General features: G+C 40.7%; 1 protein-coding gene across 6 annotated transcripts in view; it reads right to left on the reverse strand.

Moving 5' to 3' along the window:
- The window catches only part of FGD5 (FYVE, RhoGEF and PH domain containing 5), a 120079-nt gene that overhangs the window by 13118 nt on the left and 91650 nt on the right, over positions 1-15311 (reverse strand). For 5 of the 6 annotated variants that reach the window (XR_012837085.1, XM_075762568.1, XM_075762566.1 and 2 more), the window contains 4 exons: positions 14108-14179; positions 12580-12648; positions 4877-4960; positions 3235-3314 (listed from right to left, as the gene is read on the reverse strand). Coding sequence is in view for 5 of the 6 variants with exons in the window: in XM_075762568.1 (XP_075618683.1) it covers positions 3235-3314; positions 4877-4960; positions 12580-12648; positions 14108-14179 (305 nt within the window). In the remaining variant the exon portion in view is untranslated. The remainder of the gene's footprint in view (positions 1-3234; positions 3315-4876; positions 4961-12579; positions 12649-14107; positions 14180-15311) is intronic. The other variant, XM_075762569.1, reaches the window with a different exon arrangement.

Genomic DNA, 15311 nt, shown 5'->3' on the forward strand with positions numbered 1-15311 from the left:
CTGTTTCCAGCATCAGTCACAGAAGGAAATGCAACTCTGGTGTCTCCCCTCCCCAAGACATACCAGCCACTCACATTAAAGCTACCCACTAGACTGTGTTGTAAAAATTAGCAGTGGCATCACTTCCAGCTGCTGTTCAGCTGTGATTTCCTCACACTGTCCTCATGAAGGCCACCAAACAAGACATTTAAGAGCAATTTGTCTTTTGTGGTCTTTAAAAAAAACACAACATAAGTCCTTGTATGAAAAACACCAGCCTGTGTAAAATTCAACAAGCCTAGAGCAGAAATTGCAGCAGAAACTCTGAGCCAATGTATCTACTGCGTATAGGCTAACCTCTGCAAGCCAAGGGGCTATGTTACAGGAGATCATCTCTGGCAAGAGTCACACTACTAATCAGTCCGTATTACTACCAAAAGTCCTGTCAAATTACACTTGCTAAGAAATCTGAAGATGCCTGTATCTTCCAGACAAATCATGTTCAAAGCCTGCAAAGCACTAAAAGAAGTCCTAGCTTTAACCTTTCTCTTGCTAATTCTTTCTTGAAAATTCTCTTCACTTGAGAATTAAGATATGATTTAAAAAAACAAAGGATATCATGGCCCATATAATGATGTAAATTAAAGTCACTTTGGGAAAGACAGATAAGAGGGACAATCTGCTCTTAAAAGCCTGATATCTAACTGGGCCCTTTAACCTCTTCTCCACTCCATTAAACATCTCTAGGCAGTAATCACCGGTTATTAGTGTCTAAATATGGGCATAACGCCTATCTGCTGATGAGTAAGATAAATTATGTCAATTGGCACTGGACTACTCTTAATTAGCTATTTCATTGGTTGCATGAAGGCTCAGAGGATTTTTTGCTGAACCTCTGAGGCTCCGAGAAGCTCAGACCTTGATTCACCATTGCCACATTTGGCCCTTGTGTGATTTTTGAGCTGCACCTTTTCTGCTGAGCTATCAGTTATCCGTGTTGGCTCATAAATTCTTCCTTAAGCAAATAGAAAGGGTCAAATTGTCACTGCAGTCTCCTGGACAGCAGGGGACATCCATGGAACACAGAAACTGGAGTGGGATTTTGTCACAGTCCTATTACTGTCACTCTGAATTAGCCTTTCAGGGAGGTAACGCTTACTGCGTTCTCCCAGTACTCTGGTATTTTATATTGGCACCACATGGTTACCCTTGTGTCCAAGAAGAATATTTTTTAAATGCAAATAAAGGTATAAGAGCATTATGAGTCTTCTCCATAAAGGCTCTGTGCTCAGATCTGTTCCAGCTCACTGCAAGCCAGCAACACAGCTCTTCAGGTGAGCGAGACATTTTCAGCAGGAGATGTAAAGACTTTACAGTGCCATCTGTTCATACAGCCACACTGACTTCTTAGCTTTGATCATACTCATTCTACTGCTTTTAGTCCCTGGTACTCATGCTGTATGTCCTTAATGCATTCACCTTGTCTCATACAAGTGTAAAGGCATTGAGGTTAGGGTGGTGATTGTTAACAACTGGCCTTCAGTGCAGACTTGCATCACCTTTGTGTGAGCAGTTACAGGAATAGTTTAGGAATGCTTGAAGCCTTCTGGTACTTTTCTGTCTTTTCTGTCTGTGTTCCTTTGGGTGAGTGTATCAGGCCAAGGATGTTGTGCAGTGGGATTAGGAGAACATACTGTCCCATCAGTGTCCCATCAGCTCTGCTAGCCAGTATAGAAAGGGAGAGGAAATAATGTTCTTGGGTGACTTATGGCAGATTGGTCTCAGAATGAGCAACACAAGGAAGGGAAAGGGGCTCTATCCCAGTGCTCTTATCAGAGTCAGTCTCCGTCTGGCTGTTATCAGAAGGGCAACCTTAGTCTCAGGCCCTGGTTCTGTCTACTACCAAAGAAACACAGCTTGCAGTGGCCTCACATGCTTTGTTTAGGCTAACTAAGCGCAGACTTGATATGAGAACAAAAAGCAAAGAGACAACATAACAATGCAAGCAGAACACCCCACACTTCTCACTAGGGATGCCAACTTCAGTTGCCCTGAATAAAGGGTACATGCAGCAGTTTTTTCCCCTCTACAGTACAGAAGGACTGTACACATCCTGCTTTTGTAACCAGCATCAGGTAATTCAGAAGTACTGTGTGTATATTTTGAGGGCTGTGATGAGTGTGTGGCTCTAAGAAAATCACAGATACTTTCTCATTTGCTGGTTATGAAATGAAATAGACAAAAAGGCTTTGGCAGGTATCTGAGCACGGCCCACAGATGGCAAGTGGTCTGGGAAGGATGAGAGCTCCAAATTCTGATTCTGAATAAGAAAGTGCCCTCCCTGTCTTTCTATTGCACTATGTAATTTAGGGAAGTCTGCTGTGTTTCCAGCCATGCTGTAATTGGAGACTGATGGTGGGAAAGTCAGTACTTAAAAGCATTGAAAACCTTGTTATTTGGAAGACTTAATTTTAATACCACTGTTAGTGTGCCATGTCTTTTGTAGCAAGCTACATCTGAAAATAAAGCCAGCCACCTTTCTGCTGTAGCTTTAGGTAAATTTGCAGGATAATTTTGGGCTAGAACCATGAAAAAATACAGTATAGTACTATCTTCTGATCAGAAACTGACCTAGAATCTCTTTCTGACATTAGCTTGTGATCCCAGGGCAGAGATCCTGACTCCCAGTTGTAATCAGTACCAGCACTACAGAAACTCATTACTGAAATTCCTTTCATTAGAAAGACTCATGAGGTTGCCAGTAAGGTTTAATTTTGGCTCTGTCATTTAAGCACTATTAAATGCTTTTATATCTGTTGCATGATATTACCTAATTCCTATTTTCCCCAGCAATTTTGCAACCCTATATGAGGTAACAAGTGAACTTATAAAAGGGAGATATAACATACTCTTAGTGTCACAGGGAAAAAGTGTGAAAGATAATGGAAAGGACTCAGGCTTCTCAGTAACAGACTTTCTTCTCTTTCCTTTCTCTTTAAGATGTTATCAAGAGCTGACTTCTAATCTTTACTCAGTATATGAGTTGAATTAGTTACAGTTTATGAGCTTTGCATTTATAATTAATATCTTCATTGTGTAATCAAGCACTCAGCCATTGTCTGTCACAATAGCACAGAGTAAAATTGAGGTAAAAAAGAATGAGACACCAGTTCAGTCCTGGGCATTGGTTAGACTGATCTAGAGATACAGCTCTAGAATGTAACGCCCTCTGCCATGGCTGTTTGGGGACAGTACCTTGCTGACAGGGTCAGGCAATGTTCATCATATTCAATCTTCAGGACGTTTTGGGCTTTTTCTGTCGCTGGGCGACTGACCTAGAAACAAATGCCATGAACATGAACGTGGACATGAGTTAAACTGTCTATAACCAGTATACTATACAAGTCTCAGTGCATATGAATCTATGATGTCTCAGCCATCTGTTTCCTATTTCAATGCAAAGAGATGGGCAGGTAGGGTTTTGTGTCTTTTGTATTGCTGATGTAATGAGGAATGCTCTCTATTTCAATATGGTGGTGGTGCTAAAGGAAAAAAAGTCATTTAATTCAACTGTAAAGGTAAGGATGAAGTATCAATCAGGGTTCAGTTTTAATATGGCAAGTTTAGGAGATGTTTAGTCTGACAAGTGTCAGAGCATTTTGGGCAAAAGTTTTGGCTATTCTTGGAGTGAATGGAAATAACTTTCTTCCTGACATGCAGACATTGTACCGTGAAGCACTTCAGTGAATGCCTGTCTGCAGCAAGGCTCTTTAGGAGCAAAGACAATACTTAAAAGCTACAGTTTAGCTAAAACCTTTTCCCTGCCAAGTAGTGTATTAGTTGCCTACTACTAGCAAGAGCCACTTAGGAGAAACATATCTTCATGGTACTGATACTTTGTTATTAACAAGCATCTATTATGCCTCTGGCTCAGTGTTTCAGATGTACCCCAAGAAGTACCTGTTCTGCGACTCCTTTTCACTTAATTGTGCAGTGTTTCAGCAATTCTTACCCCCCACTGGGAACCCATAGGTAGTTTTAGACTATCAGGTCCCCAGTGTGATCAGCCTCCCACCTGTGTCATTCTGCTGGAATTAATGATTAGTAATTCTTATTTTGCATGTTTCCTAGATCCCCAAACTCCTGACTTGCCACTTCAAGTCCTCTTTCACATAAAAACAACTTAGCTATAGAACAGTCATGAAGGTTCTTGGCGGAAGGTATGTAATGGATGGCTAGGTAAGAAGCAAAGACCCCTCCAGCCCACTATCTCCTGTTGCACAGGTACTGGTGCCAATGGATGCTTAGGGAAAGAGTGTAAGAACAGGACAATTGTGTCCAGTTTCTGTAATCTGAAATTTAGAAATTTACTGAAGAAGAGACTCTGTTTATATCATTGCATGTAATAGCTCCCAATACACCTTTTCCCCATAAAGTTGGCTCATCACTTTTTGAACCCATTAATACTTTTGTTGGAAACAGTTAAAGGGCACATGAAAACCAAACAAAAGCTTATGTAAATTTTGAGTGGCAGGAGTTTAAGACCAGGCAGACTAAGCCCTAGTGAATATATTGTAGTGAACAACCGTGTATTGGCTGGAGACATGAAGAGACAAATAGACAAAATGAGATAATAAATCTTTTCTGTCTCTAGTTTCACAATATGCAGCCTGAATAAGGCTATCGTACGAAGTCACAGCCTTATAGATAATCTTTTATATGTTTGCTTTATATTATTTTTCCTTCTGTCTCCTGTAAGAGGCAAGGGAATCCCCTAATAACAGGATCATCCCCTCTTTCCCCTTGCCCTCAGCTGGATAGGAGACATAAACCAGCAAAGCACTAACAGCCCACTATACAACTTTAATTCTAGCCTATAATACAGATGAGGCATTACCTTCATGCCTGACACAGCCAAGGTGTTTTTCAGTCGGTATTTGCCATCCTTCTGGGGATATGTGTACAGCAGAACATCATTCATCTATATGAAGAGAAAAGCAAAATCAATAATTTGCGATATGGCTTGCAGGCCTGCCCATTACTCCTGGGGGGTACACACAGAAAAAGCAGCAACTTGATGAACTGCTAGGACTGTTACTGAAGACAGGCCCAAGCCACACAGCTTAGATCAAGACCTGCATTTCCCCAAACCTCTGGGGAGTCTGCATCCAGGACTTTGATTTCTTCCCAATTTTGACTGTTGCTAATGACTAAGCAAGTAGATAAACAGCTCTTTTTTATTCAGCTTGTTTTAAGGGCAATGCCATGTTCAAGTTGGGAAGGCAGGCTCTGCATTCACTACCTGGCAATACCAACTAACTGCCCAGGATGCCGCAGCTCTGACTCAGGGTCTTCCTGACAGTGAAACTGCGCTGAGGCCAGGGGTAGGGCTAGGCTTCACGAATTTCCATGTTCTGGGGAAAAAAGGAAGTGGAGATGAGGAGAGGTGCCACAGTCTGGAGGAATGATTCAGGGAGGAATGGTTTGGATATTTGAGAGCAGTAACTGTACTTCACTACTAGAAAAACTCACCTAGACATATGACAGCTTTGCTGAGTCTGTGGGCCACAGCAGAGACCATGGGAGAGCAAAAATGAGAAACTTTTTTATATTTTATGAGAAAAAAAAAAATCTGTACCTTGACAACCCAAATATTTCCATAGTTCTCACAGCTCCTTGCAGAATGCATGTTTTCAAACAGCTTCATACTACATGGGATCAGATTTTATCTGCTGTTTGCCTAACTTAATCATAGACATTATTGCAGCCTTTTACCTTCGTACCAATAAACAAATAAGTGAAACAGAAGAACTGGACCTTGTAGGTCTTTGCTGGCCCCTCCTTCCCTTATTACTAGAAAGAATAGCAGTATTGGTGGGCTTTAACATTGCCAAATTATTGCTTATGTGTGTGCATTCTCTGCTTTACTTGAATGAGCAGGTCATGTTCTCTCGTTGTCTTTCCCAGGCCTCTTGCATCAGTACCGATATGCATAAACTCAGACAGCCCCTTGATTACTATACCAGGATATTATGAACAAAGATGTGCCAGGCAATGTAAAACCAAGGCATAGGTAATACTGTGTGATGCCAGAGGTGAAGCATCCTGAATGCAGACATTCTCAATAAATTAAAAATTAGACAGAAAACAGCTTCACTTGGATTCCTCTATGACAAAGACATTTACATACAGCCAATTGGATGGTAATAATACTATATTTTGGAAGGAAAACTGTGATAAAGAGAGATGCAAAGAAGAAGGGAGGAAACTAAAGAATGATTGGGCAATAAAATAATGTATCCTGTATGACTGGAATTGTTGGCATCTTGATAGTACTGCCTGAGCACCTAAAACTGCTGGTGTAAAATTTTCACTAGTTTGCTTGCCTGAAAAAAAAAGAAAAAAAAAAAGTGGAGCCTTATGGATGTTTTCTTAAAAGGTCATAGTTCAGCTTTCTTATTGTGCAGGAACAATGGTGAAAGAAAAATTACAAGGAATTAATACTCATGGGATTAAATCCTTACCACCTTGGACTTAATAGCAAAACTGTTGTTGCCTGTATTAGGGTCATGAGTTCACTCATGGACACCAGTTCATTAAGTAGCTGTTTGATTCACAACAAATCAGGCTTATGTGCATTAGCTGCCCATCTTTAAAATGCAGATTGCCATTCATGTGAGGCAAAATATACTCAAGAGTGACTCTTCCCAAAACTTCTACTTCAAATTTTACTACTTTTAAAAATTGAATTGAGTTTACTGAGTAGGATCAGCTAATATTTTTGTAGAAAATGCTGAAACATTTCATTCTAGCATTTTAACAAAAAGACGCCCATGTTCACCTGCATTGACCACTCTACTGTGTATTTCTCTGTGTCCTTCTAGTAAGTCTTAACTCATGCGGAGCTTAAAGCTCTTTTAATATAACACTTCTCAACTGAGGATATAAAAACATACTATCAAGTCAGAATAGGAGTCTCATGTTCTCTTCTCTGTAGTCTAAAGTGGAATATTTACTCCTTTGCAACAACACAATAGAATTTCTTTAGAACAAGGTGACAAATGGCTTGTCACAGAGTTTTTTCTGTGATTTACTTATTGCTCCATAAATTACCCTCCATGCATTAATCCAATCAGCACAGTTACACCTGCACAGTACTGACCACATGATGATTCCCAGTTTCACCAGAGCTATGCATAACCAGAAAATTCATCACAACCTACTGCACACTGAGTATCTAGGAGGCTAAGGTAGAAAAAGACTGAGCAAATGTAAACTTTTCAGTGAAAAGCAGATGAAAGCTATTTTCACTTGATATTACTAGTAGCAACTAGGACTCCAGCAGCCAGGTGGGAAAAAGGTAAAAAGACAGGCAGACTTTGTTGCTAACATTAAGAGAATACTCTGTGAAATAGGAGAATACTAGAGAAATCTCATACTTGCCTGGTGATTCTGCTGTCTCTTGAATGTTCAAAGGATTATCTGAGAAAACAGGACTTCCTCTGTCACTCATCAGTGCCGGTACTTAAGATTTGTTTCAAACCACAAGAAAAGGTAACTAGTTATGGGCATGAAGCCCAAGGAAGTGAACTCCTAAGAAAGATTCTCAGGATTCTGGCATAAAGTGCTACTGGGTTTCTTGAACAGCAAACCCCATTTATTTTATTTATTTAAAAATTTATATATTTCTTTAAAAAGCAGCTCATTCTTTTATTACTGTTGATTAAGGATTACACCCTGGTGCATGCCATTGTCACAACAGCTTTGGTTAATATCTCAAGATTTTATTAAACATTAGTGATGACTTTGCTTTATGATTGCCCATTGGAATTTTTTTTCCTCCTTCTGTTTTTCTCCCCCATAGTATGTGGTGGTCCCACCAGCCACAGTTTCACACAATGAAATTATGACAAATAATTCCAAGCTTGCTAAGCAAGGCACACATATTCATGAAGAAAGGGTTTGCACTAGCTGCTGTCTCCTTTGCCACATCTACACTGGAGACCTGAGTGGTGGCTGTATGAATGGTATGGACAGAACTAGCATCAGTACCAGTGGTTTCATGCATCCTCCTGCTTCACACTGCATGCTGTTCCCTGAAGCAGAGAGGACAGGGCCTCACTAAAAGCTGATCTTGCAGCCCCTCAGGAATCTGTAGTAGAAGAGATTGACTGCCACAACCCCCAGGGGAGTTTCCAGAAGTCCTTGGGCTTCAGACCCACTTCCTGTTTGCCAAAAAACTTCTGAATATAATTGGGATCCACAAAATGCTCAGATATTGATATGGGAACAAAGATTCCTATTCTTCATTGCTCCATGCACACACACAGTCCCCCAAACAATAGTTCATAATACAGAGAAAGAAGGACATGTCTGCTCTTTAATTTTCTTTTTTTCTGTTACTACTTTTCTTTTTTTCTCCTTCTTTCTATAATCCCCTCTGTTGTGACAGGAACCCAGTAACAATAGAGGTCAGTGCAAGTTTTGTAATCTACAGTGTCAAAGTTTATTGATCCAAACAAGTTTATCTATGCCCTGCTGAACTGTTGGCATCCATACGTAATGTACTCTCTATCTAAAAGCTTCTACTGCATGTTTGGTTTTTCTGAATGTTTTAAAGGGTAGTTCATTATGAACCCTATGTTGTTCTATTCAAGTCTGTGTTGAACATCCCCTGTCTGTCAGTGGAGCAGCTTGAATGTGTGCTGGGCTGCATTTTCCAAGCTCTGACTCCAAAACCTCCTATACTCCAGCCCTGCCAGCTAGAGCATTAGTCTCCCATGTGATAGCAGCTTCCCACATCCCCCTTACAACACAAGCAGCCTTTGTAGAGAAATTCTTGGAAGGGTGAGATAAGACACAGTGTCTGAGTAGCAAAGTCCTGTGCTTGGGGGGCAGTTAGGGGGGCTGCCAGTGTCAGCAGCCCATACTGTACTGCAAAGAGGCCCCAACATCCTTGTAAACAGAGACTGGACTCAGGAAACAGGCGCACAGCAAAATTCACCAAACATCCTGCCAGGAAACACCAGATTCAACAAAACCATCAGCCTGCACGAAACAGCTAGCTCAAGTAACCTTGTGATACACACAACATACACCCGCAGAAACAGATGCACATCAAAAGCCCCTATATTGTGTCCTACACACTCATGCCTATATTGACTGTGTACAGGCATACAACACTCCTTATGGGCATATATTCAGAGCACAAGCGTGCATACCACCAAAGTACATCCTGAATGCACAGGCCAAGCAGGAGTCTGGCATGTACCCAATTTTTATAGCATATTCTAACTACAACATTAGTTTGGTGGGCTCATCTCCTGGGATATGTAGGGGTTAAATTTTCAGGTTTATCCTGCAGTGTATACTCTTCCACTGAAATTCTCTGCAGGTCTTGGGCTTGACTTAGCTTCAGTCAGAGTAAGTTCACTACTAAGAACTTCAGAAAAATGTAAAATGTTCACGTAAAAATCTGTTTTGGGTAGCTAAGATAAATACACTCATCCAAAGCTAAACCAAACTACACCTATAGACGTTAGCTTCTAGTGATCTTTTGGAGTGGCAGCTGACATGTGAAGCATCAAAAAAAGTTGTGAAAAGTTTTTTTGATTAATACATTAGGACAAATTCTTATCCTACTGAGTTTTGCCAGTGGTTTCAAAGGTTTATGATATGGTCCTTAGAAGACAGGAGCTTTAAATAAATGTGGGTTTTAAGAGACAGTGTTTAGAAGATTATTCTAGTCTTGGGGTTTTGTGGTTTTGGGTTGTTTGCTTGGGTTTTTTTCCAAACGGTGTCCCCGGGTATCAGAATCAAGACAGCACATGGGTTTGGCTAGATGCACTGGCAAAGGGAAGGATATGTTCATGCAGGCCTTGGCTGTTACAAAAAGGTGTTGGCAGTGATGGTTGGTAGGGCCTTAAGACTGATGCAGTAAAGATGCTATATGCCAAGATGAAAATACATTGCCATTGCTATGCAGTAGTTGTCTTAATATATCCATAAGCTAAATAGTCCATTAAGCAATGCATGAATGGTGGTGGCTTGAGTGGTGGTGGCACAACAGACAATCCACAGCATTAGCAGTGACAAGCAAATAATACAAAACCATTCAGTTGTTAATGCAGGAATTACCATATTACACAGTGACTTGCTTTCCTGCAGTTTCACCATACATGGCATTGCTCTGCAACCTGAGGAGCTTTCAGGGTAGAGGAGACTGAGTAAAAAAATCACTGAACCCAAAGGCAGGTACTTGCCAGTAAGTTTCAAACTATTTCCAAGATTCAATCACCCCTGCCCCTACCCAACAGGAGACATACTACAGGAAGCCTGAAGTGGTTGCAACTTTAGTGTGTTAGAGCAGGAAAGAAGTCGGGTTTATGTGTCTGTTCTTGAAAGTGACAACTATGGATTAGTATAGCTCTACCACATACTTTGCATGACAGCACGTTTGGTCACAGTTTGCCTTTCTGACTGAAAGGAAGAAAAAACCCACTGTTTCTGAATACTGAGAGCATCTGTCAGCAACAGGACATTGGCTACTGTAACGTCTCCAGCTGCCAAGAGACACTGCTCTCTTTGCAGTTAACATCCGGGTTTGAGCAGCTGAACTTTCCCCAGGAATCAAAAATAGTTCCTAAACTAGAAAGTGCCAGAAACTCATTTCTGTGCTTTCTTTGTTCCAGTAATACTTTCAGCCTCTTGTGACCTTCAAGCCGATACAACCATTTTGGACTACTTGAAATTTATCTCAGTTTATCCCAAGTTTAAATTACCTTCCTCTCAATGTTTATTACCAACCTGATTTCTGATCTTCCTTTTAAATTCTCTGTATCCGTTATCATAGCTAGCTTTGTGACACTTCAGTATTTGCCATAGTAGTGGATTATGATGGCAGTTACGATACACTGGAAGATGAAATGGTAACAACTTCTTGGAATTTGGTCCCAGCTTTAGCCACAACTCCAAAATGTTTTTGTAATACTAGCAAAGGCAAATGTTTCAGAAGAGAGATAAGAAAGGAAGCAGGTATCATCTGTTATGAAGTCATCATCAGTGGGCTTCAGAGTTACTACTGCTGAGAACACTGTTTCTTAAGACCAGCTCCTGGAGATTCTGGCCATTTTCCCTTGCCTCAACAAAGTCATGATTTTGACATTTATTGCTGTTGTTACAGTCCATTGATGCCAACTCAGTAAAACAGCACTGCAGCAATCTTTTATTTGAAGATTTGGGTGAAATCCATCACTTTCAGTACATGAAAGTCTGAATTTTCACAGAAACCAATGAAGCCATCAGAAAACTGCAGTGCCAGCACTGTGTCCCATCCTATCTATCTGATCTTTGATTATGACTGCAATACATGATCAAGGAGGCGAAGAAGCTTGTGCATCCACTCATGCACAAATAGGAAATATTAGTAAGAGGGAGAAATAAGAATTAATGGCAAACTGTGTGACTTCTGTAATAAGCCATCTCTCCTCCTCACAATGGTGCCAGGGTGAAAAGCTGTCAGCACTTACAAAGGCCACAGCAAATACATATTCCAGGCATATAAGCCATTTATTTTAAAATAAATCCTGCAAACAGTACTTTAATGTTAATAGAAACAGTGATGCTCAGCTCTTTATGGCTCTTTTCTGGGAAGAAGCTCTAAAGAATTTTTTCAAACATTAACAGGTAAGCAGGTAACAAACTCCTAATACACAGGCAAGTATTATTTTCCCCTACATACCAATGAATGCATAAAAATGCCTGTGGTTACACGATAAGCTGAAAAGTTGACAACAGAGCTCAGGAGCCTGGAGTCTCAGATACTCTCTAACTGCTCAGTGTAGTGTGTAGTGCAAAACAGAAAGCATGAGTGTTAACAGCATATCTCCAAAACAGTGGGGTTTAATCTGTTTTGATTTGCACATACTTGCAATTTTTGCAGTAGGGTTGTGGACCCTTGTGAAGGGTATTCCACCCAACTGATGAAAGGTTCATTTTTCTTAACTACCACAGAAGAATTTTGCAAACTGTCATTGAAAACTTGCTCTAATCAACAGGAAACTGGAGGTGTGTGTTCAGACGGACTATACTGAGGAAATGCACACAGTTATCAGGTAATTTACATAGATGTGGATATTAGGAACTAAAACCCAGTCCTTGAGCTTCAAGTATACAAATCTCTCCCAAGTGAATCAAAAGAAAGCTTTCATAAACTTTAGCAGTAGGGTGTTCTCTGTTGCTTCTAATCAGATCTCCTAAGGCTTTAGGGTTGGACTTTCAAGCGTGAAGCTTAATTGCTGAAAGTAGTCAGGAGCTCCCATCCTCCTGATCACCTTGGAAACTTGCACTCTTTTGCAAAATTATGGCCTAGTCAAGGCTGTACGTATCTGTGGCACAAATGGAGGGCTGTACAGCCCATATTCCTGTATGCAGGGCCAATGGGACATGTGTGAAAAGGGCTACAACCCTGTTAGAAACTGACTCACCACATCACTGCTGATGGTTAAATGACTTGCAGACTGAAAGTTTCTGCCAGGCTTCAGGGCTGCATAAGTGCAGAGGAAGATACGAGAGACAGTAAAAATATAAAAGAAATCTTACCAAGAACAAATGCCGAGGGTGCCTGTTTTTGCCAGAGACTTTCATCAACGTTCCCTCTTTAACAAAGATCTGGAGGAGAAAACAGCAGGTTGTAATCCTGAGGCTTCTCATTTTGAATCTTATTGAGAACAGAGAATATTCCTGCTGGGGAAAGAGCTACTCTAACTGCTTTCATCAGCACAGGAAGAGAGATGCCTCAACATTTGCCTTTAGCCTTACTTCTTATGATCTGGCTTAGTCTTTGCTTGGGTTAGCCCTGCTGCTCTTCATGACTTGCATTTGTATCAGAACCAAGTTGATGGGAAACCCACTTTTCCTCAGCCCATTGCTTCTGCACTGTGGACTGCACAGAGGTGACTGTCACAGATGGCAAAGCTAACATGTAATTGGCTTCAGAAAAGAACTCTTATCTTTAAAAATGCTCTAAAATAGACAAAAAGAAATACTATGCCTTCATACATAATCTATACACGTTTGCAAACACAATACTTTGTTGGTCCATATTGTTACTAGGTATGTAGATAGGACTATGTATGTAAGCAGCTAAACCAGCATACTAGCACTTGATTGCAGTAACATTTGTAAAGGTCTAGCATAACTGAACTATATCAGTGAATTAACAGTCATCTGCTCTTTGGATGGAGAACAGAATCTGGTGTATCTTTCCACTCCAGAACAATTTATAATCAAAGAAACCAATCACATAAATTCTGTATGCTGGGCTTTGCAGCATACCAATTTGTTGTTTGCAAGGGCAAGTGAGAATACTGATGTATAGAGAAAAAATAGAGGTTGACTGCAGTATTTGGCTGCTGAGGATTCTTACGCTATGAGTACGTGTGCCTTGAAAATTGCTTCATGAGTTTTGCTAAAGATATTGGTGGACTGAAGGGAAATTTAGAGTTGCAGAACTCAAGAAAGAAATCTTTTAAAATGTAGAGGCAGGTTGGAGCTGAGGAAACTGGACAGGTTTGAAAGACAGGAGAAGAAATTTGCATTTGATGTGGATGGCAAGACAGAGCTATACACTCTCCCACTTTTTTGTTCATGTGTTGCTTAAAAATGATGTCTTGCATTAAAAGCACCACTGGGGAATGGTGAGAATAAAAATTTTAAACCAAATAATTTCCCCTGATTTAAGGCTCTTACCAAGCCAAATAAAACTCTGAGCCTTTCCAGGCTGCAAGTGATTCCCGCTAGTGTTGCAACCTTTCAACAGGAGTATATAAGGAGGAAAACAGCAGCTCTATCAAAACACAATATACATGGGATGGCTGAGGACAGCTGGAGTGAAAAGTCAAATGGCTGCTCTGTGTAAAAGCAGTGGCAATGCATGTTTTTCCCAGCCTGAGGCTCTGGGCACATCTCTTTGTGTGCTGCCAGAGTGATGGCTTTTTACACAAACCAGTGCCCAACTCTTATCACAATGGCTCAGTAAACACCTGTAGACATCTGAAATCTGGCCATCAGAGATATAGCTGTCTGGAAACAATGCCCTTATCAGCATAGACCTGCCTGCAGCACTCACCCTTCCTGGCTGGAGGAGGCCACTCTGCCCTCTCACACTGTGCTCAATATGTACCAGCTTCTGCAAGTTTTCCTGAGGGAGAGAAACAGCATTTAGGAGACCACATGGTGACTGTTCTTTAGACAAGCAGGCAAACCTTCCCTCACCCCCCCTCACCATTTTATTTCTCTAAAAGTGTTATTACAGAATTAGGTTTCAGAGAGAACTGAGCCCCAGGATTTTATGCCCAGAAAGTCTTCTTCCAGCCTTACAGGTTTTCTAAAACCTCATCATCTGCATTCATATGTGCTGTGGCCTTCTACACTCCTGTTACCTCTGCTACCTCAGTTCACCTTCAAAAGGGCCTGCTAATTCCATACAGTACTTATACATTGGCCTCTTTGCTGACTTTCTTGCTCTGGGAACTAATAAACTGGAAGCAGAGATAAAGTACAGTATCTGCTCCAAAGGCCTGTGCATTAGTGGCATGACACAGATAATCTAAAGCATGCTTTGATACTGTAAGACTGTTGCTAGGATTATCTGGAGGTTTATATTCTGTGATAACGGATTAATAATTTGCAATAGGGGATTTAGAAGGTTAACTAGTAAGCAGGCAATGAAGCTGCATCTCTCTTTTGATACTTTGCAAAGATCAGGAAGTTCATTATCAAGCTGATATTATTAACTACCTACCTGGCCTTAAAGCACAGTCAGTGGGCACTGGCACATGGCATGAACTTATCTATGAAGATGGTAGATAAGATTAATCTGGATAAGCCTATGCTCTCATAAAAAAAGATGGTATTAGATGATTATACAAAAGAGGAAGAAGGGATGTCTGTACCTTACCAATATTGCTAGAGTCTTTTCAAATCTCTTTCCATTTAGCAGGTGAGGCTGCTAAAACCAAGGCTTGTACATAGGATTCAGCTGTGGCTTTATCTGGTCAGAACAGTAGAATGGGCTGCACAGCAGCAATGAGTCATCACTGGAATATGTCTAAAAATCAGGAGTCTCTTGTCTAAGTTAGCCATTGTATCCTAAATCCTCAGTTACACACCCAGATAAACTACAGACTAAGGACTATATTTCATATAGCTTGATGACCTGGCAGCCTTTGACTGCAGTATTCTGCTATGACAGATAATGGTCTGTCTTCCTATGCTCCACTGACTGCCATTAAGATACCCCTGGGTTTAGTTAGACTCAATTAGATCATACA

This window comes from Balearica regulorum, chromosome 10, assembly GCF_011004875.1.
Source record: "Balearica regulorum gibbericeps isolate bBalReg1 chromosome 10, bBalReg1.pri, whole genome shotgun sequence".
In the NCBI taxonomy this organism is placed as follows: domain Eukaryota; kingdom Metazoa; phylum Chordata; class Aves; order Gruiformes; family Gruidae; genus Balearica; species Balearica regulorum.